Raw genomic sequence first — 24,602 nt, 5'->3', positions numbered from 1 at the left:
CCAAGCACATGGTGCACCTGGGCTGGGGCAGTCCCAGACATGAGTACAGACTGGGAGAAGAACTCATTGAGAGCAGCCCTACAGAGGACTTGGGGGTTCTGGTGGACGAAAGGCTCAACATGAGCCGGCAGTGCATGCTTGCAGCCCAGAAGGCCCTCTGTGTCCTGGGCTGCAACACCAGAGGGGTGGGCAGCAGGGGAGGGAGGGGACTGTCCCCCTCTGCTCTGCCCTTGTGAAGCACCACATGGACGCCTGGATCCAGGCCTGAGACCCCAGATCAAGAAGGATACGAGGCTGTTAGAACAGGTCCGCAGGAGGGCCACAAAGGTGATCAAGAGAGTGGAGCACCTCTACTATGGAGAAAGGCTGAGAGAGCTGGGGCTGTTCAGCCTACAGAAGGCTCTGGGGAGATCTCATTGCAGCTTTTCTGTAAAGGGGACTTATAAAACAGATGGAGAGCAACCTTTTGCTCAGGCAGATAATGGTAGGACAAGGAGGAATGGTTTTAAACAAAAGACAGGAAATTTAGATTAGAGGTGAGGAGGAAATTCTTCACTCAGAGAGCAGTGAGGCACTGGCACAGACTGCCTGGAGAAGCTGTGGATGCCCCAGTTCCTGGAAGTGCTCAATGCCACGTTGGACGAGGCCCTGGGCAACCTGATCTAGTGGGTGGCAACTCCCACTTCTCAGGAGAAGAAGCCATTTCTAATTTACAAAGTCAATAATGGCAAAGGAAAAAAAAAGCCATCTCCCAACCTTGCAAAGGATCTTATACATTGTTCTCTACTGTTATATGTATGCTCATTGCAGGTAATTTTAAGAACTATTTTTATTATAAAGAAATGCAGTGAAATGATAAAATCATTATTTAAATTTTATGTGAAAGTATCTTTAAGGAAGATGACTGGCACATTCACGACCAAGTCTTGTACTGATGATTTGTAGCTTTGGCTAAGTTGGCTCAGTCTGAGGTAACACGTCTGATTTTCAAGTACTGGGTAATAGGTGACAGTGTCCCATGGGAATTTTGACTGGGACCTGTCAAAAAAGGGCCTGGGGAGACCAGAAAACTTGCTAGATCATGGTTCTTCCTGACTTCTCTTCTACCATAGATTGGGGTTGTCACCTATTTCACTCTGAGTCTGGCGGGACTGTGGAATTACCACAGCCCACACGCTACCCATGAATGTGACTGCCTTAGCTCATATTTCTCATTTTTAAAATACATTCATTCCATTTCAGCATTTCCTGTTGCTACACACAGTTCTTAGTATAAATGGAAAACAGATCCAGGTTTAAACAATAAGCTATTCTAATACTTTAAAAAAATGATAGAGAATGAAAACAATATTGCTAAATTAAACTTCGATTTCACAGCTGCATGACATTTAATAGCAGTAAAGGAAATATGAATCAACAAGTTAATCTGTTATTCCTGAACCAATTCTTCAGGGCTTCCCCAAGATGCTATCTAACAAGGGAAAAATGAAAATAATAAAACCCTACTAGTTGTATTTGAACCTTAGAACATAAAATAACTACTTTGCTGTGACTTAAAAAAGAATTAAAAATATTACTCATCATGTGTGATAGAAGCTTGCACAGTTGCTAGGAGGTCAAAGCCACTTGCCTTGGGGTTTCTGCAGAGGATGCATTTTGGCCAGTGGAGCTTTGGTCTTGGGCTTCCTTCCAGTTTGATGGATACATTGTGCTGGGCTGATATGCTGCAGCTCCCCACATGCTTCCAATGCTGGATTTGAGTCAATGTGACATTTGATTTGAAAAGGAGAACAAGGGCAACCTGAAAGGGAAAAAAAAAAAGGCAATATTTACTTCCTTCTATTAATCCTAGCAAAAAATTTAGCTACTTCTAGAAGCATATCATTCATATTACATTCTGAGGGAAGGAGGGTAGAAAAGGAGCAAGGCACTCACTCAGAAGTTATTACAAGCAATATATCCAGTCTTAATAGTCACGTCATGCTGACTGGTAAGTCAGCACACATTTTAGAATGTAATTAATGACTTATTTCTTTACTACCAACACCCAAAATAAAAGAATAAATACAAAAGATAAAAGCCATTTCAAAAGGATTCCTCCAAACAGAGATATATATGCCCCAGCATACAACATCATGCTGTTTGGTAAAACAAACAAAACCAAAACAAACAAAAAGCACCACCTAAGTTATGGTGAATATGTCCCGTGGGGGGACAGATTGGTACAAGCTCCATTCCTTCAGAGATTTAATCATCCAAGCTGCATTTTACTGCTATTTATTATTCCTTATTACATAAAATATTAACATTCCCTCAAAAGGCTCCAATCTAAAAGATCCCACTGAGATATGATCCAGTGGGAAAATAGAGAAATGCATAATTAATATGTTTGTTTGTCTTTTAATTTAGCATTCTTGATTCATTCCTGTGTGTACTGTGGAAAACCCATATATTCACTTTCACATAGGTTTTTTTTTTGACTTGGGGTTGTTTGGTTTTTTTTTGGACATGTGGCAAGTCTACAGCTACATGAAATCCTCTAACCAGCTTTAATAGCATGTCATAAGAAGGCATAAAAAGGTTTAAAAAAGGGCGTGATTTAGGATTGCTGCATATGAACACACGAATATATATGCTTCTGGCAGTCCTAAGAAATGGAAAACGTATCAAATCTAGAAACGTGAATGATAATCCACAAAATTATGGCAAAGAAAGCTTGACAAACATTCTTTCCACATCCCTGTTTTCAAGTGGACTAGCTGAAATGCCCAGAGCCTTCCTGGAGAGAGGTGAGCTGCACCACATAGGGAGGATGCACTCAGTGTAAGAACAAATCTTAGCCTTCCTGGGATGTGCTCAGGAACACGGCATTAGCTTCACAAATGCAACCTACTTGTGGCTAGATTTATATTTGGATCAAAAAACTGAAATGACAAGCACCTCCATCCACAGCAGCTAAATTATCCTGGGTTTACACCAATGGTATTAAATCAGGATGTGACCTTTTGGGTAACGACTTTGAAATCTGAGCCTCACAGACTGCTTTAGAAGATTAGCTGATGCAGAAACTTTCACAGTAGTACACATAAAAAAAAAAAGGCATAAAATATTAATTTTGCTGACAAAAATAGGTTCAGGTGGCACAAAACTATTTCCTGACCTCCGCCACCCAAATATACAACCCCATATTCCTCAGAATGGCTGCCAGTTGTTGCTGTTGAAGCTTCATTAACATTTCTACCATGAAATCTGCTTTTAAGCAGATCTGAGACCAGCTATTAAAACATACTTCTGTCTGAAACCAGGAATTTATAAGCACTGGGTTTTATTCAAATAGAATTTCGCATATCAGGAAAGTGCAGTGAAAGTAGAGTAGATTATTAGAGCAGATTAATAGATTATTACAAACAAATCAGCACGGAAGGAGCTTATGTAGATGCCTCCGGTCTGGATGCTGAGAGCCCCGTGACAGCGATGGCAGTGCCGTGACGTGGCAGCTTTTAAGAGAAAGGACAGAAACTTCTTCCCTATTAACAGTAGCTCGGCACAGCAAGAAATTAAAAAACGTGCGCAAGGGAAACGCTGTAATTCAAAAAAAATAAAAAGGGCAGCACACAGAAGAGAGAGGGAATTGTTTCAGCGTGTATTGACTGGTGGCCATGACTGGTTGGCAATCCAGCAATCTTCTATTTTCCACACGTGCATTTTGCTCCAAGAATTACTGTAACGACCCAACTCTTGGGGACAAGCCTCAGCACCCACAGCAGCTTGCCCCGGGACACCTCTAACCATGCCTGGCTGTTTGAGCTCATAAGCACAGTACCGGCTTCATCCCTAGGGAGTGACGCAGCTCCAGGTCTGGCCTGAAGGACTCTGGGTTCCTGTCCAACCACTGCCAGAAAAGGGGACCGCCTTCATTGGTGTCATTTTGTAAAGTTTCAAAAGAAACTGAAAAACAAAACTTGTTTTCTGGTTCCTACTGAGATTCATCATTGTGGAAGCATAACAATGCGACACCTTTCTTTCTTACTGATAGAAGTCAGGGCTATTGATTACTTGCTCACTTTCAAGTGCAGGACACCAGCAGACACTTATTTCGTGTCTACACTGACAGCTCTTGCAACCTACTTCGGTTACTGAAAAGTGCCTTGACCCTTATTTTATAAATCCAGGTACAAGTTTTCCTCTCCTACTGGACAAACCACTCAAACACTCCTGGAACAAGATCCCTCGGCAGTAATAACTCAGCACAGCGGCAGATGCCTTCATCTTGCCTGAAATGAGCTCTGAACTCGGCTCCAACTGCTCCAGGACTTGTGCTCAGAAGCAGCCACAGAGCAAATAATTAGCAAAGCCTTACACTACTTCCTGTTAAAAAAGACCCATTAAAAAAAAAAAAAAGAAAATCTACTGTCTTCGAAAAATACGGTATTTTATATCCTCTTGTATGTTGCATATACACACTACCAATGAAAATAACACTGCTGGTCATCTCCTGCCTGCACTTAGCCCGTGCGTGTGCTGATGGTACCTCCGAAGAGCAAGCGGGCACAAAGCAGACAAAAAAAACTGATAAGCAGTTGGAAAGCTGAGAAACTTGGAAAGCCACAAGTGCCCTGAACACCAAATGTAGTGCTGAGCCTAAATCAAGAAAAGTATGCATGGGTGAAACCACAAAAATGGGTTTCATTCTTTTTTCTTTAATTTAAGCCAAGTTGGTTCCCTCTGTTCATCTCTGATGTGGCCCCTAAGGGCTGCTTTTTGCACACCAGACAAAAATCCACTTTCCTTACATATTTTTTCAAGCGCTATAAAACGATCTGTGAAAACAAGATTTACTGGGTTATTTCCCATGGAGTTCTCCGAGAGCACAGCCCACGGGCTTCAGAGCGTGCTGGGGTGCTCCTGGGGATGGAAGGGACACCAGCCTGATGCAGGAGCAACCCGGGTAGCCCCCTGGCTGTGTGGCTTTCTGCTGCCAGACACTCCAGTGGGGGGAGATGGCGAAGAGACCCCTTGCCTGTCCTCCTGTGCCCGCAGGAGCGAGGGTACAAACTGCCTCCTCTCTGCCCTGCTGGAATTGTGAAAGCGCGCTCCGGGCTGGAGCAGCGTCCAGGTGAGCACCTGGGGAGCGTGCCGGTACGTGCAGGCCTGTGCGTGTACCAGAAGAGTGCCCGGGTGTCCCCAAACCCGACAAAACGCTGCCGACTGCAAACCACCGCTCCCCCCATGCCCTGCCACGAGATGCCTGGGGACCTGTGACAGCCCCAAGCACAGGGTGCAAAAAGCCTGACCGTGCGCTTCCAAACAAACCAAATTTGGCCAAAAAGCCTCAGCCATGCTGTGCCCAGTCCTAGCGTCTCTACCGTGTTTATGAGCAAGTACTTGGTGGCTTATTTGTAATTTACTCGCATGAACAATGCTGCTGACAATTTCCCACTTCAAAACCAATCCAAGCAGAAAATGACAAAGGCTGTGCTTTCCAGAGATAACGCCTTGATTCTCAAGAAAAAAAATAATTTAATTTGCAGCATATTTTAATTCTACTTCTCCAAAAAAGTTTTGTAGCACAAAAAGACACTCCCAGGTTAAAATAATCAGTTTCCTGGAGGGCTGTGATGGCCAGCAGCAAGACCCAGGAACGCCAGATCAGCAGCTAGTTTGCATCTCCTGCAGCAAGCTGGGCAGTGAGCGGGGGGCTGGCACCACGTGTCCCAGCGTGCTGCTTGGGGGCTTCTCACCCAGTCCTCATGCTGATCCGGAGAGCTTGGTGGCGTCCAGCTGAAAGAAGGGGAGCTGTGACCTCAGCCAGCAGCCCCCCCTGCTCTCCCAGGCGAGGCACGGGGAAGGCGCAAGGGTTAGAAGGGATGACAGATGCAGGACTTACAGAGGAAGGCTCTGCAGACTAAACACACCAGAAAGGCACTGATAAACAACACCTACTTTAAAAGTTCGCCTTCACTGAGAATTAATACCATCGGGGGATTTTTCCAGACATCCAGAAAGATGAACGTGACTTTGTTCCAGACTCTGATGTCACACTGTAAAACAAAGCCTGCTCCAGCCCCTGCCATGCCCGAAGCACCCAAGCGCAGCTACCAGAGCTGCTCCTGGGCACACCCCGAGGCAAACCAAACCCTGCTGCTGCTGCAGCCCAGCGGTGAGCCCAGCTCAGGCAGCAGGCACGGATGCCTGGGAAGGGCTGGCAGGAAGGCAGAGCTGCTCTGGGGGTCCCAGAGGGGACCCTCCGGTGCCCCGGCTGCCCCACAGCTCCAGCCGCTGCTCCTGGGGCATCTCCCTGATGGATCGAAGGAAGAGAAAATGGCCTTGGCAACAACTGCAAGGGCTTCCTGGGGCTGCTGTCACTATGGTCATCCACTGGGATCGCCCACAAGGTGGCCAAGCAATGGGAGCTTCCAGTTTCCTACTATTTTGCTGATTTGGGCCATCTGTAACATCAGTGAAGTCAGTAGCTCCAAGAGGCAACAGTGTATTTGTGATCCACCCAGTCCAGCTCTAAGAGCACAGGAACATGTGATTCCCTGTTCTTTCTTCAAGCATATATATAAAAGGGCAACTATTCCCGGGAGAAGCTGGCTGTGACACCCAGAGATGGCCCTAGCAGCGAGGACTCCACTTCTGATGCTGTCTGCTATATGCTCCATGCACATCAAGTGGGTAAGCAACCATCACCGGTCTGGCTAAAAACTGACTGCAGAAAAAAAACACGAAGACAAAGCAGAACATACGTGATGGCAACAGGGGGCTCTGCAGCTAACGGGAGTCTGGACAACTGTGTGCCCAGCACTGAGCAGATTTAATAACAATAATAATAATGATAAATAATAATTATAAATAATGATAACGATAACGCTCACAACAACAACTCTCAACTGTTAACCTCTGGAGTTATTTTGAAAACTGCTCTCCTTATCTAGACATCTTACTCTTGGCCCTTCCCTAGGCCTGGCTACAAACTGAGCCCACAGGATGTACCTCTAACCTCCTCTAGCAGGTTTTCATTATTCCCAGTTCAAGCATCTCTGTTTTCAACTGAGCCACCCACTCGGGCATTCCCTAGCGCTGTCTCCAATAGTGAACTTTCTCTCTCTCTCCCTTCCTTCTTTAGCAAAAGCCTTTCAAGGAGGAGAGGCTGGTGGTGTTCTTAAGGCAGAAACCCACTGCTAGAGAGCAAAGTGCTTCAAGGGCAGAGCTAATGCATGCCTCTGAATGAGAAAACCTTGCTAAGAGGAACTCTGTCACAAATTAAACGGTGCTGATTACGCCTTCCCTGTGTCAGCAGGAACCTGTCGAGTGGGATAATACTTTGTCCTTTGTGCCCAGGCAGCGTTACAGACACAGCTGTGTAAGGACTTGCTCAGAGAAGCTAAAGCACTTGCTACACTGTATGGAAACCCAGTCTTTTGAGCCTTAGGTACAACACACTGTAAAGAAACTGGTCTTGCAAATCAAAAGAAAGACGTCCCCTCTAGCAAGGGCAGAACACTACCCCACCTCTTACAGCCAGTTACAAAATGCCCAATGCCGTCCCCAAAGTGCTCCCAGCCCCAAAGCCTGCCCCCACAAAGTTTTTCCTCCTCTCTCCAACTTCACATGGTGCCCTGCCCCACACCAGCTCCTGCTGAGTCTTTCCCCACGCTGCCATCTGGCATGCCCTTCCTTTCCCTGTTGCCCTGCTTGGTAAACTCCAGCATCCTCCTCAAACCCACCCAAAACCCTCTTTCCCCCTGCCCAGGACCCACGCACCAGGCCAGCAGAGCCTCGCGGTGCCGACGGCACGGCTTGCAGCCACACTGCAGGGCCACACGCGTGCCCTTCTGTCAAGCTCGGTGACTTCACGACGGTTATTTCTCATGACATCTATTTGTCTGGCATGCCAGAAAGTAAAAAGAGTGACAGCAAAGCTCTCACTGTAAGCTTTCAGAAACAGAAACAAACAAGACGACACTGTGTTTGAAAGCAGGCAAGAATTTGGCATGGATTGCAGTTTTCTATCAAGATAGAGACATAGATCACTTACTTGTATTTGAGCAGAGACACCCACATTTTTCTTACTTGCTCAGCCTACAGGACATCCAAAAAAAAAAAGGGAGAACGGTTCCTTCTGCAGCTCTCATTTCACGGCTCACCATGCCATGCTCACAGGAACTGGCCTCCCCCACCCCACTTCCTACGACCAGTGTGGTTAGGTGACTCAAAGAACACAAACGTGGCAAGCACGAACCGAGGAGCTTTACTGGGCACAAGTTAAAGGAGATTGCTGCAAGTCTGCAGAAACGGGCTCCTTGGTTTTAAGTTTCATACGTGTCTGAAACACAATACGCAGGATGCAGATGTTTTAGAATCCTGAATCTTTCTAAGTAGAAAAGAAGATAAAGCCAGATCTCCTTAAAACGCTTTCTGTTTAGGTACAGTTCGGTATCAAGGCAAGCGTGGTTAAGTGCAGTAACATGCCACGGAAACCAAGAAATCCCAGTTCTCAGCTCTGAAACTCTGAGACGGCTTCTCTGCATGGACGGCACAGCGGCACTGCCCCAGGTGCACTCACACGTAACCTCCCCAGAAGGGTTGAATGAGGTGTCTGAAGAGCTTTCTGACCATAAAGGCATTACATCTGCTGGGAAACTGCCCACGGAAATGACAGGGAATGTAAGGCAGCAGGGACAGAGCTGGTTAAAAGATTTTCCTAAGTCCTGAAAATTTTCAGCCCTCTCTCTCTCCCCCTCCCTCTGGTCACAGCTCCTCCAGCACAGCCCTATCTTGGGAAATGATATGCTGTGTCCTTATGAGGAAAGCACGGAGATGTAAACCACACCAAATTGTTCAGTGTCTGAGGAGGGCTGTGAGAAATCTGGTAGATTCGGTTCAACTTACAACCACACAGCAATATACCCAGAAGAAAGTCGATCTTCTCCCAGAAGGAACAAACCAGCTAAAATAAACAAATTTGTGCATATAAAGCACAGGAAGGACCAATAACCCCCGGACCTGTATTGCCACAGCATATCTGCTCTGGGATTTGGCAGACTTCTCTCTTGCTCTGACAACTTTTAAATGCCTTGGGTGAGGATGGTTCCTCGAACAGACATTTCTGTAGCTTCCTGAGGGTCACAACTGAACATCACTGTCACAGTGTCACATAAATTTACACGGAGATTTCCCACCTTTAACATAATCAGATTGTTTTAAAGCAAATTACTGCATGCTAACCCAAATAATTCAAGGCTATGCTTCACTGGCACTGGCACACAGTTTATGCTCCTTGCCTTTCATCATCTGAATCCAAATAGATGTTTCTGAGGAATCAGTTTTTAGCTCTGACTTTTTGTTGTTCTCTAAAGCACTTCCAAAGGCCAATTGTTGTAGAAGTATCAGTCCTAAAACTAACTCACTAAGCAGAGCTACAATACACGCCCATCCTGAAGATCCACAAATGCAGGTAGGTATGAAATTCATTGAAATTAATGGTACTTGTCTGGGCACTGAATATTTCATTATTCTCTTCAGGAGAGGATGAGATTTCCGTGTTGATTTATAACCTTTTCCAGTGCTTCTCTGTTTTTACAAGCTCATTTCAGTACCGTCACCCTATCGCTCATTACAGCGCTGTTTTTATTTCCACATCCAGAACAACAGTGAATCGAGGTGCCCGTGCAATGTCACTTGAGACCTCTTCCTCTGGGACATTTCACACTTGATGACACAGCCAGGGATTCCTCCACAACTGCTTTAAAGACACCATCAGAATTAGCTTTTCAACAGACTTGTATCACTCATCACATTAAAATACTTCTCATCCCACTCTCCCCTGTCCTGACAGGGCACTACAGCACCGCGCTCATTTTGCTTTCTGTACATAAGTTAAAAAACCTCACTGCCCAGACCCAAATTTGAGCAGCAAGAATTACCAATCACACTGTGAGTTCAACACAGTAAGCAGCTGCAGGATGACGGGCACTGCGTCTCCTCCCACAGACACGGTAAGCTGACAGACACCTATCAGATATTGACCAGAGAAGTGATTCTTACAGATAAGTGTTTGCTCTGCTTTTATATATATACACGTATTATAAATTATATTTATATATGTCAGGAGAAAATCTTCAAATGACAGAAATAAGGAGCTTCATATATAATTCTCTACTACAGCACTCCTCCAAGTAGGGGTGTACAGCGAATCCCTACTGCTATCTTCACTCTCATTACGTGACAAGGAAAAGAAAAGGCAAAAGCACAAGCACATCTCAGACATCCAGCTGCTGGAAAGTCCTTACACACAGCCCCACAGCGGGGAAAGGAAAAGAGGAGACAACAGAACCCACCAGGCACTCATTGATAGTTTGGGGCTTTTTCTTTTGCTTCGAATACAACTGGCCGTCATCCCGTCTGCAGCCAGCTCCACGCCAGGGCTCTTAAAGGACTGTCTGGATATTTCACATGCACACCACAGCTGAAGGACAATATCTGCTGGGGTGTAACAGAATCAAGTCAACTCACAGCAGACAGAAACTTTAAACTACTTTCCAGGACAAGTAAGCTGAATCTATCATTAACCACGTGGAAGGCCATTTTTCCCTAGCAAAAAAAGCAGTAGTTTTATAGCAGCTGCCAAGCCAACCCTCCCCGAAGAGGAGACCAAGGGAGAAAATCAGCAGGGAAAAGGGAGCAGGGCTGGTTCCTGACACTGGCGATTAAAAGAGGCTGCAGGAATGGAAGTAGTGACCAGAGAAACCATGCTGAGAACAGCCATAAACAGAATAAAAATATGCTTGCTTAAAAGGAAAATAAGAAAGAAACCAAAGTAAGGCACCACAGAGCACATTCCCCTGTCAGAACTAACAATAGGCATGTTAAAACCCAAACACAAAAATATTTTCTTTTCCTGTATGAAACAGGATGCGGTATCACAGTCAGCAGTCGCTTACCTTGGTCTTCTAAGGTTACCAGCGACACGAAAACCACGTTGCTGTCCTTTTAATCCCAGCCCCGTCCCGTTACATAAGTGGGGGCAGCGAGGAAGCTGCAGGACTCTGCCTGGTGCCAACCTCCCCTCCTACAGGGGCCCAGCCAAACCTCCCCGCAGGAAGGCACCGGACTCAGCCTCGCAGCTCCTAACCATGCACTGGCATTATCCGAGCACTGCTCATGGGTACAAGTCCCCAGAGCAGCAAACTCCAAATGCAATCACGTCTTGGCTAGTAAACTGCTGGGTGAATTGAACTTGAATGCTGCCGGAGTTCAGGTGGAGTCTGGGGGAGGCTGGTGGGTTTTTTGTTTTGTCTGGGGGGCTTTTCTAGGCAGTCATGTGTTCTCTGTTGTGGCTTATTTCAAGTACCTTAGCTTCTAGCTCTGATTTCTGTTCCCGCATCTGTAACCCTGCCATCTGGGCTATTACAACTGTAACACACCGAATGACCTGACTGATGCAACAGGAAAATAATGGGTGCTTCTCAGCGTTAGCTAAGCAGTGACTATTGAGCTCTTTGCCGCTCTTTTGGGACAAATGTGTCCTCAGATAATTCTTTCTAATTTTACTTATATTTTGTATGCCTCCAGGGAGTATCACTCGCCCTTGCTTTTGTCTCCGCAGCTGATGACAAAGGAGGCTGTCCATAACTTCTGCATTGTGACAGCATTTCCACCATATTTCAGAATCTGTACACATCTTACCAGGTTTGATTTCCAACTTTTGGCCATGTAATTTTAAACTGAAATTCCTGCAAGGGATACAGGAAACAGCTTTTCCATTTAAAAGATGTTTAATTTCTAACACAAGTGTTGGAGACTACTCAGTCAATTCTCAAGCCTGGCCACAGTTTCGCAAAATCTACACTCAGGCTGCGCTTCACACAGGCATATAGAAAGTAACACTGCAGGATAAATCTCCACGGCTGGAAGGCAGTATTATGAACTTTTTGTGATTTATCAAAGCAAAAAGTAAAGGCTAAGACAAACTCACTCTTCTCAAGGAAGCATTTGCCTGACTTCTCCCTCTGAATGGCTTAATTGAATTACTCTAGGCCAAAATGATAGGCACAGTAACTTTCTGTGACACCGGCATCAAAGGAAGAAGAAAAAAAACCTGACTCTTCCATCTAGTGAAGAAACCAGATTAACTGATGTAAAGTTTGCAGCATAAAGAGTGACAAATGCAAGGAGAGGCATCCCCGGGCAGATGTCAGCTAGAGTGACACTGCATGGGACAAAAGCCCTACCAGGGACAGCACACGTTGGGGACTTCAGGCAGCCAGCAGGGAAGGCAAGCAACATCCCTCTACAACACAGAAGTAGGCAAGAAGTGAAGAGTAGCCAGGCTCATCTCTTTAGTGCACACAAGCCTTGTTTTTCTCTCCTGAAGCATGAAGCAACATGTGTAATTTCAGTACTAGACTTCCGACTTAATTCGTGTAGCAGGCAAGGTCCAGATGCCCCAGTTCAGCTCAAGGCATTGCAGGGGCCCACTTCAGAAGAGGAAGGGATAACTGGATTTTTGTTCAGGTATTTCATTGCAAGTATAATGAAACACACAAGTCATTAACTCCTAACACCTCATTCCACTTTTTCTCTTTTGCAAGAAGATGGAAGATAATGCTCTCCTGTCCCCAATTAATTCCCAATCCCATACTACAATATTCTCTCACACCACCACTGCGATCTGCTGCAGCATTTCAGCTTACCTTTCCCTGCCTCTTCCTCTTTCACAGTCCCAAACACACTTCTCATCCCACCTTTTTCTGGCTGTTAGCTCAGTCTAGCTCCGTTCTCCAGCTTTAGCCTGGCTGTTTTTTATACATCCCTGGGATGCTTACCCTGGGACCACCTGCCCCCCCCAGAGGTACCACCCCACATAGCACTGCCGCGGCATCAGGCGTCGGCTGAAAGGTCACCAAGGGTGAAGCACAGGATGTAGCTGCAACTTCAAACTCATTTTCACCACGGATTTCCTAAGCTAAAGCTACCATTTCATCATTCTGCCCATCTCCAAGCCCGCACTGACCACAGGTGCCTACAGCACGGCCCCTCTCCTGGCAGAAGGTGCTGAACCATGACAGAGGAAGGCAGACAGAGCAACCCAGCGCTCCCGAGACCTTCTCAGATGAACACGGAGTATGTTTTTCCTTGACAGGGAACAGGTTTTTCATTACGATGAAAAGAGTCCTGATTTACAATTACACTGATTATGCAAATCAAAGAGCATATTTCAAGTTAATAACACTCCCAGGACTTCACACCTGTCCCGCCTGAACACAGGAGCCGCAATGCCAGAGCAATCCATTACTGTACAAATCTGAAGAGATTTTACACAGGTTAGACACAAACAAATTATCCCAGCCAAAGCCACTTCGGTTTGTTCCTCTCAGATTACCTGCATCTGTGTGATTTACTGTCTCGGGGATTCTCTTCCTAGAACAAAGAGAAAGATGGCAGATCTGCAGCTCCCAGCACTATTTATACGGTGGGAAGGAAAAACAGAGGGAGAAGTGTTACACTGCCCACCCTCCAGTGATTTACAAGACTAATACAGAAGCTCGAAAACAGCCAGACACTACTCACTATCATCAAGACTCCAGCCTTCTTTTAACACTGTGCCACCAAAAAAGGCTTCATGTATTTCTTCAGTTACTAGAATCTTATTACATTTTTTACTAATGACAAAAGCAACACGCAGGACTCTTTCACACTGCTCTGCTGATGTGCTTGTGAATCTTTTTAATGGCACACACTACAATGAGCAAACTCTCATTTAGCCAATAAGGAGAGTAAAAATTATCCTTTGCTTAAGATTTAGTGACAGCATAATGCATCTCCAACAGCGTCCCAATTAACTGGCTTCTTTTTTTTTAAATCCTGAAATGTTTTATTGGTTTTAGTAAACCAATAATTATCTTCTGCTCATTCAGAAGTCTATTGAGGTACTAAATAAAAGTAGGTAAAACAGAGCTCAGGTTTTTGCTAGAGAGCTATGCTTTACCAGGCAGGGCTAGCTCTTCTCCATTACCATAAGGTGCGGCCACTTCGTACTAAAGAATTTAAGAAATGTCAACCTCATTACTGAAAAGCGTAAAGAGCATTCTTAAACTGATATGCTATTTTGGTAGCAGAGCTGCTCACTGCAAAATACAGAACAATTTCACAGTGATGTATGTCCAGTAGTTCATGATAGTCATTAAAGGAGAACATATTTCAGCTCTTACTGCTGCTTGGTAACTCTCTATTTGAAATTTACTGCCTTTACAGAAAACAACAGGGTCATGGAGTCTTTGAGGTACCTCAAACAAAGTCATCATACTTGACTGCTACACATTTAAAAGCTGAAACACTTAGGTAGCCTTTCTCCCTGTGAGATTCAATACTAAACAAGGGTATTGCCCTCACAGGTACTACTGGAGCAAATATATCTGAGACAGACTTTACCTAACCCTCAGTTCCTTAAGAAGCAGCGCAGCCACCACTGTGGAAGCCTCGGAGAGGTCCAGCTACCAGGGTCCTGGATGTCACCTTTTGGAGACTCTGGGCAGCCCTCAATGGTGACCAAAGGTCCAGGCTCCACTGCCTCGATTTCTCAGCCAACGGGATCAGCAAACCTCCAATCACGTCTGCAAATGCTGCAGCTCCTTCCCTCGTCTGCTGGAAGACAACTCTTGCATGGAAGACCCGTTGGTTGTGTGAACATTTTGTTCATTAGTATCTCACTCAGTAAATAAGAAGTGTTTCATTGTGACTGCTTTAGGCCTCCATGGGGGCTTTAACCAGAATAAATATACTATTATACTGATCTGTCAGCAGAGTGTGGGCCAAGCCCCCAGGAGCAGAGGTGTCTTTTCTTCTGCGCTCGCCACAGACTGGCCTGCCCCCCACTGCTGAACTGCTTGCTCATTTTGTACAGCAGAGCCTGATTTCCCTCAGTTCCTACCCAATGACACATGACTTAAGATACACAACGTTAGGCGCACCTATCTCGCACCAGGTACGCTGAGAAACCCTCAATGTACACATGGAAGCAAAGTGGTTGAGATAAGGCACCACTTCCCGCAACAAGGCTCATCCCAAACCCCCACTGAACTGACACCGCGGCACTCCTGGAGCAAATACAAGAGATTAGAGAAAACAGTCCTTACCACCACTACGCAGCCTCGGGCTCTGCGCTCTGCTTCCACCAGAGCCCAGCCCAGCAGATACAGATCTGACAGACTGTTCCAAAGGCATGTTGCACCGGGCACTCCTGATGTCAAGCTCAACACTGCTCCCCTTTCCAAGGAGGTACACAAGCGTATCCTGCACTTTCCAAATGGAGCAACTGAGCGTAAAGCGTTACTTTGCTTGCACTTGCATCTTCTTGGCCTAAATAAGTGCTTTTTTACACCGTGACCTGCTGTCTCTAAGGATTCAAGCACAAGCAGGATGAAGAACCCAGAGAGGTTAAAGGTGTTCCACCAAAACAAGGCAGGGATAAATAAATTGGAAGAGAGTGAAAGCCACTGAACTGGCTCCAGTATTTTGGATCCCAGAGCAGACAGGATAGTACAAAGCACCCTTTATATTTATCTCACCCTGGCAAGCACCAAAGAAAGTTAACACCAACTCAAAGGCCTGTAACATGGACTACAGAAAAAAGCTACGGTAAAAAGATCTATTGTTGGTTTTCCCAACAAAACTCTAGTTAATTTACTGTATCTGTAGCAACCATTTCATTTCTCCTGTTATTTATAACCACGTTTTCATCAAATCCATAGCTACAAGCCATAAGGACATTCTGTAAATCACAAACACTAAAATTGTTGTGACTTACTGCTAAATCTTTGTTCTAAAGAAAAAGCACATCATAAATGATCTCAAATTGGATTACAGCTGTGCTAGTAATGATTTTAAAGAAATATATATACATGTTGCAATTTCAGAATCAGATCATTACCACAAATGTGCATTCAAATTAATACCACGGAAACAATTTACGTTTTCTCTTGCTTACTGATAGTCTTCAATACTGAAATAAACTAAGAAAGAGACTGGTCTGTCATTACATGAAATGTAACTGGCAACTAGCATTTTCAAATATAAGTGTATAGACAATAAGGATAATTATAAACTATGTTAGTTGCTCAGAATATATCTAAACAGTTGTGTTTAAAATTATATTGCATAAAGTAGCATTTATTGTATGGCAGTCATTGTTTCAATAATTAGTGGTTTTCATGAAATTTCTGCCTCATTATTCCATATTGTCCTTTTATTGATGGAGAATACTCAATGTGTACAATGTATGCTTGCTGGCAAAGCTGCGTTATTAAGGAGAGAGGATGCCTGAAACAATGGAATGACTTCAGAATAAAATTGATTACAGAAACTCAGAAGCTGTTAAGAAAAATACAGAGAGTTTTCATAGTAGAAGAAAATTTGAAAAAAAGATTATTGCAAGTTTAGTTCAGGTAATGAATGACTTGCAATGAGTTTATAATTCTGATCTCTTATATTCCTCGACAGTCAAAGTATGATTTATTTATATTGTCACAATTGTATCAATTCCTTAGAAGGGGTTATGGTTAAATGTATTTTGTTGCTGTTGTGTTGTTTCTTAATCAGCTATATTGTCATCTATAGGCTCTGGTTAGCCTAAACTGCTGCAAATATCACATCACAAGGAAAAACACCTTTGAATGAGCTACCTTTTAGAACCATAATTTCACACCTAAGGTGAACAAACTAGCTAGCTTCAAGCAATAAATACTAACATATACCTGTACCCCTTCAAATTCCATGGCACACCTTCTGCTTCCTTAGAAGCATACTGCTCAGCATCAGCGAGACCTCAAAATCCCTTCACAAGACAGCAGTAATAATAAAAAAGAGGAAAAAGCACACAGGCAAACTGCAATGATGCCCGATGATGGCCTTGCGTTTGCCCCAGCCCAGCCTGCTCCCACAGCCCCAGAAGTGGAGGAGGCCAGCTTGCGGCACGGCTGCTCACCCAGCACTGCCCAGTGCCACCAGAGGTCTGTGTGAAAAAAGAAACATGAAAAAACACATTTCTTGTCACCAAACAAAGTTAGCGCTCAGAAAACACCTTAAGCAATGTGACTGTGCTTGTAAATAAACTGGGGCCAACTAGAGAAGCTCAGAGCTCAGGCTTCACCACCCTGTCTCCAAATCCAGCCTCCATAAACACACACCAACTGCACTGGCGACGTCCTTCCGCCTCCTGTGCTAGGCAGTGACAGTTCTCTCTGCAGAAAGCCAAGAACGAAGGGGACAGCCACCAAGAAGATTTCCATGGGTTAAATGGACATGGTCAGCTCTCCTGTCAGAGCTCCCTTGTCTGAGCTGCCGGCAGTCCCACAGCCATGGCAGACCTCATGGTGGCAAACCGCCAGCTCCACGCTCATTCAGCTGAAGCCGTGCTCCAGAATGGAAAAGCTCTGGGAAGGTACTGCTATGGGCTGGGACAGAGGAAAAGCCGTCACCACCAAGCAAAATAATCGGTTTGAGGTGTTTTTTTAATTTAAGAGCTCATTTGCACTAATGATCCTGAAGAGCTTGAACCACCTATCTTGTATTTTGTTCATTGAAGGACGCATGGTCACTGACAAAAGAACTGGAATAAAACTAGAGACAAATGGAAAAAGTCCCAGTTAATGTCTCTGATTTTCCAGTCACAGATGAGAGGGGATTTATGCCTGTGCCCTAAACCACAGTGCTTCAGAAAGAAAACAAACAGGGCATCCTGGGCTCTGTCATATTCTTCAGGTCAGCGTGATCTGCGGAATGCTCCTTACCAAGAGTCACTGAGGGCGATTTCCCGATTGACTGTTTAGAAATGGCTGTAGCTGTACTTTCTCCTCACCACAAACAGCCATCTATGGCTCTCCCGATGCACAAAAAGGCAAGGTGACTTTGCTTTTCCCCTAACTTACAGGCCCTTCTTCCCTACGGCACAGGCCTCACACACACACAAGGGTTTTCCTTCCTCCCTTTTCCTCTGACACCACAGTTATGCTTCTTTTCCAGGACAGAGCCTGAAGGCCCACCCTGACTCCACGGCATCTGCCTGACGCTCCCCAGCCTACACCACGAGCCAGCCCTGAGGAGCAGCTGCAGCCCGTGCTGTTCCTCACCCTCCCGGACAGCTGCTTCTGAGATAATCTCCTAATGCTGGCTTCAACCATCACGGCCTTCATCTTCAGGACAGAGTTCTCCGTGACAATGCACATATCCCAGGACAAATTCACTCTCTGGAGTTAATCCTTTTGTGCAGCTCCGTTTCTAGGTATAAAACAGGAAAAGTAATACGGCTTCACCAAAGGTAAGTGTTATGAAAATAAACACAACAGACTTATCTTAAGAGAATGGCACGGAGCACAAGATCTACAATAGAGAAAAACTAAATCCATCTACCATCTTCTGGAACAAGGATACAGATTGGAAAAGGAAAAGAAAAGTGCGACTGACTTAGGTGTAACACACACACACTGTGTTAACGAACAGTTATTCTCTACCCTGACAAGTTGTAATTAGTAGATTCCAATAAATGTTTTGGTAAACTTAGAATTCTTTAAATGTCATCTAAAACCACTACGTACTATCAGAATTTTAGCATGCATAGTATACACACGTACTTCTCAAAGTAAGTGACCCAACCGCAGAGGTTCCCCAAATACTTCAGTTCAGTGCTTTCATTTGGTGATGGAACTACAGTGGTCAGAATCATAGAATCATTAAGGTTGGAAAGACCTCCAAGATCATCTCGTTAGGTTTCAGTTAAATCAAGAAATTCATTCTAACTGTGAAAACTACATAAAGGTGTTTTTTATATATCAACTTTTCAATTCCGTTTATCACATATTCTAAAGTGCATTATAAGCTTGGGCTTCTCATTCTTTATAGAATTACATATTTTTTATTTCATAACATTTCAGAATTACAAATATAAAAGCTAGAGCCTTAACACTAAGTTAGCTTCTGCGAACACAAAACTTAAACTGGAATTATATTTAAGGGCATAAAATCCCAATTTATTCAGTGATATGTTGGAGACACAAATTATAACGTTAAATTAAAATTACTGGGTTTTGGCATTTGGAAAAAAATACAATTTTTAAACATTTTAAAAAAAATCACCTGAAAGGCCGATTGCAGGACTCATAACATCTGCATATGAAGTAACAAGACTGCCAGATCATGTAGCTTTGGTGTTCAAAGAGGATGCAAAGAAGTCGATTAAGTCACCACCATCTGGCCCTCAAGGACAGGGAACAGTGGGGGCAGGAGCTCTGCTCTCCCCAGGGAGGCATCCTGCCTCGCGAGACCACCATCACCATTATTAGTTACACCACACCACAGGCATTCCATGACATTTCACAGACGGATAAAAGGCTAGAAGTCCTGCCCTTGGGAATGAAAACCCACTAGGACAGAGAAAAGCCATACAAGGACTGGAGTAAGCCTTTTTCAGCGTGCCCCAACACACTGCACACACACTGCAACCCATCCCCGTGGCCCATTTGCAGCAGTAAGCGCAGAGGCACGGTGAGGACACTTGTTCCTACCTTGGCTGACTCACTGTGCAATACTTAAAGAGCTTGTGCTGTGCTGGGAAGTGAGGAATGGATCCACACACACAGACTTGACCCCGTGGTCCTCCCTGTGATCAGGAGTCAGCAGTGGCAACAGGGAGAATCTGGAGCACAGGGGTCAAGAAATCTATTCTAGCTTGGACTGAAGCTCCATTTCTGTCCCTACTGTGATTAATTTTTCTCCCTTTTTTGAGGAAGGAAGGAGACCACAGGGTTGGGAGCTCTCTGGAATAAGCAGACAATGCTTTGGAAACACTCAGCCCCGGTGTTAAGCAGTAACGACTACAAGCTTTAACAGGATATCAGACTCTGAGGACTGTGAAGGAAGGTCAGCCTATGACTAGCAGAATGGCAAAGTAGGTAAGAACCTATCTAATCTTAACTGATGACCTTTATTTTCCTTTGCAAGATGGCTGTAAAAATTGAGTATTTCAATTTGCACTTCACACCATTTTACAGAGGTACAGACAGTCACCCCAATATGGTACCACCTACTGAGCAGTAAATAATTTTTTCCATTCCATTTTCATTATGTCCAAACCCATATTCTATCTAAATTTGCATCATACGATGGGTATCAGCAATAAGAGCTCCAGAAGTCAGCAAGCGACAGGAAGAAACACAGGCAAAGATTTACCACCAAGAAAAACAACCAGCTTCCTCCCCCCTCGGATGTTGACTCCAAGCAGGACAGAGCACCAGCAAAACTTGGATTCATTCAAAAACTCACTCAGAGTATGGGTGCCCCCGTCACTGCAGCTTAACAAATTACTGCCTCCTCGGAAAACCTGCCATCGCTGCCTGGGTGATCACAGAGAACAGGCAACCTCAAACTGACACGTTTTATCTCAAAATTGGGGCAGGCTAGCAGCTCACCCATTAACCACTGTGGAACTAAACAGAGAGGTGGTAACATACAGAAGCAGCATTAATTCTATTTTCTCACTTGACTCAGAGGTTAAAATTGGAAAGAAAATTCATTCCTAGAGATTTTTGAAATGTTCTGTTTTCTAATAAAGATAAACGTTTCTTCTATGAACTGAGCAGAGGCAAGTCTCACTAAGCAAAGGTAAAACTCTCTTATAAGCAGCACTCATCCACAACCAAAAGATCTTGCATATATCACATAACCATTTGCATCAATTTCTTAGATGAACAAACTTTCAAGGTTATTCTTACGTTAGGAAATATGCCTCAAACAAGAATGAGTTCATTATCTACAAATGAGCGTAACATACTATTCATAAGGTCACAAATCTATTTTATATGGGCATTCACCTCCTTTCTCACAAACTTTCTACAGCAGAATAAATTTGTGAGCTGGATCACTCCTGTCATTACTGTAGCTTAAATGTACGTACATACATACATATATGCACACATCCTCATTCCCCCCAGTCTGACTCCCAAACTTCTTCCAACATGCAGTTCACTTCAACACAGCTGCTCTCAGGACTGGATCCCCGCCTTGCAAACATTTCTTGTATAGCATAAAACCACGAACCTGGAAATCTATGAAACTTTGGAGAAGGACTGCCAAAGTTTGAATTAGTTTGCCTTTGTTTGTTTATTTTTCCAGAGCACGTAATGAATTTCTCTTTTGTCTTTTAACATAGAGATAGAAATAGGTTAGTATTCACTATTGATAATTATCTCAAAAAGTTAAGCTTGTGTTTCTGCGCAAGGCTTTCAGAGGCACACAGACAAATCGCAGTAACTAGTATCAGTACCATTTCACAATGCCATATTTTGCAGAAGCTATTTATCCTTTGCTTTGTCCTTAACAATGCTTTAAACCAATTGCTGATTTGTCTGGATAATTAACATCCCAAATCCAATTCTTCACAGATGAATTGGAGCGAGTTTGAGTACCAGAGAATGCAGCTATTCATCAGCAGACAGTCCTCACTGGATGGACAATGGCTTAAATTTTCCTGCACATTGAAGATGATGCAATTACCAAGCTTGAAAGCAATGTAATCTATACCACCAAAGAAAGTATTCATAGTGGAATGATCAGAGGAGGATAAACAAGAAAACAATATTTTATCATTGCAAGAAACAAATACTGACTTGCAAAACCCAGTTGCCTACATTACGCATCACTGTGTTGAGGAACAGTAAGTAGTGAGGTAGAAAACTCAATATGAATGAAGCTCGATTGTCCAGGGATTAATGAAAACATGAAATCTGGTACCCTTAGGTGGCTATTGTTAGCCCATTCACTCATTCAATCTAATTTGTACTATTATTACAAGTAAACCTGTGGCAAAGTTATGTTTAATTCAACTCTCCAAAAGATGCATCTGAACTCTTCCTCCATGATGACGTCCCTAGTCAAAATTTGGCCCAGAAGCTCAGCAGATCTGGCAGTGTGGAACTCATTTGGGGCTAACATTCTGCAATTTGCAGACAGCTGCCCTGTAATATCTTCTGGCTGCAATAGCAGCTATTGCCCGCTGAGCACCCCGCGCCCTGACACGCAGCCAAAGACCACACTTACCTTTCAGATCCCGAACATCATCCCAACCACAGCGTGCATTCCTGCCATTCCCTTTAAGTACTCCCAAATGGTGAGCAAGTCCAGAGTTTAACTGGTTTAACTGATAAGAGTTCAGCAAGCACGGACTGGAAAGTTAATCTCTAGCCAATCACACCCAGAGCACAATGCACAAACACCTTTCCAAGAAAATAACCTTCTGTGTCCAAAGGACATGGGCAATACAGATTTTTGTAGACTGGAAAGAACTTATTATTTTGACTTGTTATTAAGATAATTGGCATGGATGGATAAAAATAAGAGAATCTTTAAGGCAGACAAGCCTTTCTTCAGGTTTTCTTTGCTAGCCCTGCCAGTGGAAAAAAATCTCTATCTCTGCAGGTATTGAGATAATCCTCTTTTTGAAGGCAAACTTCCTCTACATTAAAGAGAAACAACTGTTACACCTGCTGCATTTCATATATTGAATAACCTTCTGCTGTTTCCCTGCATTTACATTATTTGGAACCACTTTACATGTAGCAATGGATCTGCCTATACCTGTCAAAGGAATCATTCTCCCAACAGCAGATTAATGTCATCTTTTTGCCTCATCACTGAAGCCATTGATGCCGTGTTGATAAACCGGTGACACATTCAGCTTGTGTGCTTGCACCTCACTTTCCCTTCCCCACTTTCCTCAGCTGAGCAACCTACACACCATACAGGCTCACGCAGGAGATCGTGGGATTGGTGGTAGGGGGGACACTTGCTGTCACATTCAGGATGACTCTTCACTTTCACAGCATGACTACCTTTTTGTCCATGGAACTGTGAATTTTGATGCATAAACACTGCACAAATTACACAAGGATGAAAACATTACCTGCTTTAAATGTAGGTTCTCACCATGAGCAATATCATGGAGACAACAGGATGTAGTAAAAAAAGAAAAAAAAAAACAAAGTTGCAGTGAATGAAATTGAGGTCAGTGATAAAAGCACATTATACAATTTCCCTCTATTTATTCCATTTGACAACTCAGCCAACAGGTAAATAAATGCCAGCCACCACTGTTTTCAGCAGAAAGTCATCTGCAAAAAGCTCCCAACACGCATAGATTCATTTTTTTTTTTAAATGCTTCTCCTCTGACATTTTTTTCCTTTAAAGTCAATAGACATATTTCTCCCCACCTGACCACATTTTTACCCAATCCACACAGTGTATGACGTTGCCTTCTGACACCACAGATTTCACCCCTTCTCTCTGGGCACGGTTCAAACTGTCAGCAGACACACACAGCCTGAGACTTGCATGTCCCTCTAGATCTAAATAAGTGGCTTAGAGATAAGCCCATTTCACGTTAATTTAATAAACAGATTCCCATACTATTTGAGAGAACTCTTTAGTTCATTCCTAACTGTAGAGGGATAAAGGATGAGGATTAACCCTACTTTGAAATATTCTCTTACTCTTCCCGAACCCTACCTCGAACATAAAAATGCACATTCATCCCAACTGCTGGGCTTCAGGCACACAATACACACACGAGTGCAAGAATACCTTAGGATGTATTGGTTAGGTAATCTCACTGTCAGCTGACTACTTCAGGACTCCAGACTGCCAGACTGTATTTCTACATTTTAAAAACAGTAACAGAATAAAGGGAATGAAACATTTCCATCAGAAAACTCTGCTAAGAACAGGCACAAAAGACTGCTGCTCAGAAAATGCATGGGGTAGAAATGACTTTTTTTCCCATAAAAGAGCAATCTTTCAAATCAAGGTTATAAATATGCTCTTAAAATTCTTTATTTCAAGAACACTCTAGATATGGCTACACTTGAATTTTGTGAACGTTTTGTCTTTCTCAATTGCAAAGGTAACACCATTTAATCTAACCAGTGATGCCCCTGCCTTGATCTATCCATTCTGAAAATGATTGCCAAGGAGATTATTGTAAAAGCAGGAAGACGTGAAAGTTACAGTTTATACAGCAAAGTACATGGCACTCATTTTTACTTTAAAGTTAAAAAACACATATAACTCCATTTTCCTGGTTATATGAGAAATTGGGAGAAAACATTCCCACACTAATGGGAATATCCGCCTGTCTTTTCTTGACATTTTAAAGTTACCTTGCTAAGCATGAGTGCAGAGGGATTTGGGGATTACTCAGGGATAATACCTATACGCTAGCTGTTTTTAATTTCCCATGAACACTGGTGATAATAGTGTAGTTTGAGCAATTTTAAACAAAGTGAAAAAAATACTCATTCCAAATATAGATAATCATCTCCTGAAGCAGAGAAGAAACTAATTAGAAACATGAAGTCCAGTGATGAGAAAAAAATTAATTACTGAGGATTACTTTAACCGAATGACAATCTGTGAATTCTAGCACAATAACCAAAGGCATGTAATAAAGCTGCTTCCAAAACGAATCTTACCCTCCCAGAAACACGGGCACTTTCGGTGGCACTGCTAGAAGGGAAGTGTTTCTGTGTTCCTTACCCATTTGCACCCTGCTTTT

The 24,602-nt window shown here is 43.7% G+C and overlaps 1 protein-coding gene across 10 annotated transcripts in view; it reads right to left on the bottom strand.

The window, feature by feature from the left end:
- FGD3 (FYVE, RhoGEF and PH domain containing 3) overlaps positions 1-24,602 on the bottom strand; it is a 115,276-nt gene that overhangs the window by 54,124 nt on the left and 36,550 nt on the right. For 8 of the 10 annotated variants that reach the window (XM_083795948.1, XM_083795949.1, XM_083795952.1 and 5 more), the window contains exon 2: positions 1,631-1,801. In XM_083795948.1, the coding sequence (XP_083652074.1) occupies positions 1,631-1,801 (171 nt within the window). Of the gene's footprint in view, positions 1-1,577; positions 1,802-8,041; positions 8,061-24,602 lie in introns of those variants that run through there. The other 2 variants (XM_083795956.1, XM_083795957.1) reach the window with 2 other exon arrangements.

The sequence above is a fragment of the Anser anser genome (genome assembly GCF_964211835.1).
Source record: "Anser anser genome assembly, chromosome: 12".
In the NCBI taxonomy this organism is placed as follows: domain Eukaryota; kingdom Metazoa; phylum Chordata; class Aves; order Anseriformes; family Anatidae; genus Anser; species Anser anser.
The sequence above is the reverse complement of the archived record's forward strand: the minus strand, read 5'-3'. Positions and strand labels throughout refer to the sequence as shown.